Source organism: Vespa mandarinia, chromosome 12 (assembly GCF_050613455.1).
Source record: "Vespa mandarinia isolate Hongniang chromosome 12, ASM5061345v1, whole genome shotgun sequence".
NCBI lineage: Eukaryota > Metazoa > Arthropoda > Insecta > Hymenoptera > Vespidae > Vespa > Vespa mandarinia.
In genome coordinates, this window is record NC_140821.1 from 5,933,677 (window position 1) to 5,935,184 (window position 1,508).

General features: G+C 52.3%; 1 protein-coding gene across 1 annotated transcript; it reads right to left on the reverse strand.

Annotated features, from left to right (window-relative positions):
- Nucleotides 1-802: 802 nt before the first annotated feature.
- LOC118449595 (uncharacterized) lies at nt 803-1,276 on the reverse strand. The gene has a single exon (XM_085660691.1). It carries the CDS (start codon nt 1,274-1,276, stop codon nt 803-805), a length of 474 nt encoding a protein of 157 aa, XP_085516817.1.
- Nucleotides 1,277-1,508: the final 232 nt, after the last annotated feature.

The window sequence follows — 1,508 nt, forward strand, 5'->3', positions numbered from 1 at the left end:
GGAGCTTTCTTGTTCCGCATAGAAGATTCGGCCCTAAGTAGCTCTTCTTCCGTGAATTGCGGTACCTCGCTTATTCCGGGCGCATCCAAGCTGATCTCTCTCTTCGGCTGTGGGGGGAATAGAGTTTGCACGATGTGATCCAACGTCCTCGCGTCCTGAGGGGTCCCTTTCATGTTAGTCCCCAGCTTGCGAGTGACGATGAAGTACCTTAATCCCCACGGATTCTGGTCGACATCCAGGCACAGCTCCTACCAGCACGGTCGTTGACTGGTCTTGATGGTCCTCTTTAGGGCTTTCTTGGCCGCTTGATAGTCGGCGGCCAAAGGAACAGCATCGTGGTCGCGTCTCTTCGCTCGTTGTGCTAAATTGCGTAGCCTTAAGCACTTCTTACGAAGATCTGCGCTTTCGTTCATCCACCAGTATACAGGGCGCCTCTACCGTTTCGCGCCATTCTTTGGCACCGTTATCGCACAAGCCTTTCGGATGAGCTGTATGGTTGCTGCGCTAATCAACCTGGCCTGTGCGGGTGGCGATAGACTCGAGGAAGTACTTTGTTGGGATCTCCATCCTTCCTCTATGACCGAAGACAGCCTCTCTCGATACATTCTTGTAATGTTCCTCCGGGGGGGTCGCTGTACACTTGTCACGGCTGGCCTCCTATCATGTACATCGAATAGGATGTACTTATGATCGCTCCCGGTATAATCTTCGATCACCTGCCAGCCAGCGACTCTTGCCACAAGGTGTTCGCTGGCTAGAGAGACATCCGGGATCGTCTCTCTTTAGCCAGGCCTGCGGAATGTTAACGTCGAACCTGTGTTGAGTACTGATAGCTCCAGTCTCGACGCCACCTCCATGATACGTCTTCCTCTGGAGTCCGGCCTGACCTCCCCCATTCGTGAGCTTTGGCATTGAGGTCTCCAGCCACAATGAGATCTCCTAGCATTTCCCGCAGCGCGTCTTCCAGATCGTCCAGTTTGATCTGGAAGTCGTCTATCCGGTCGTTCGGAGTGAGATATACACTGACATAAGTCGTCGAGTTATGTCTCACCCAAACGTAACTGCGTCCGGATCCTTGGTCCGACACATGTATTAGTCGGGGATCTGGGATCCAGATGGCCGCGGTGCCTAATTTGTCTGCGTACCATCCTACTCCTGCCCTGTCCTGGTGCTGTTCGCTGATTAGAACAACAGCAGCTTTTTTCTCAGAGCAAAGCTGGGCTAGAAGGTGATGCGCCGTCCTGCTCCTATACAGGTTACCCTGAAGTACTCTCATCCTTTTATCTCTACATTTTTGCTGTTTCAAGGGCCTCCTGGAAAGCTTTGCAAACCCTTGATCCCGCCAGGTACTTCCTAGTTTCAACACCGCTCTTTGAGGACAAGAAGCAAGTAGGCTCGCTGATCTTGCAATCTTTGATCTTGTGCCCCGTGCTGCCACAATAATAGCAAACTTTACTGCGACCAGGTCCCTTGTACGAGGCACTATAGTGACCATAGTCGAGACAGCA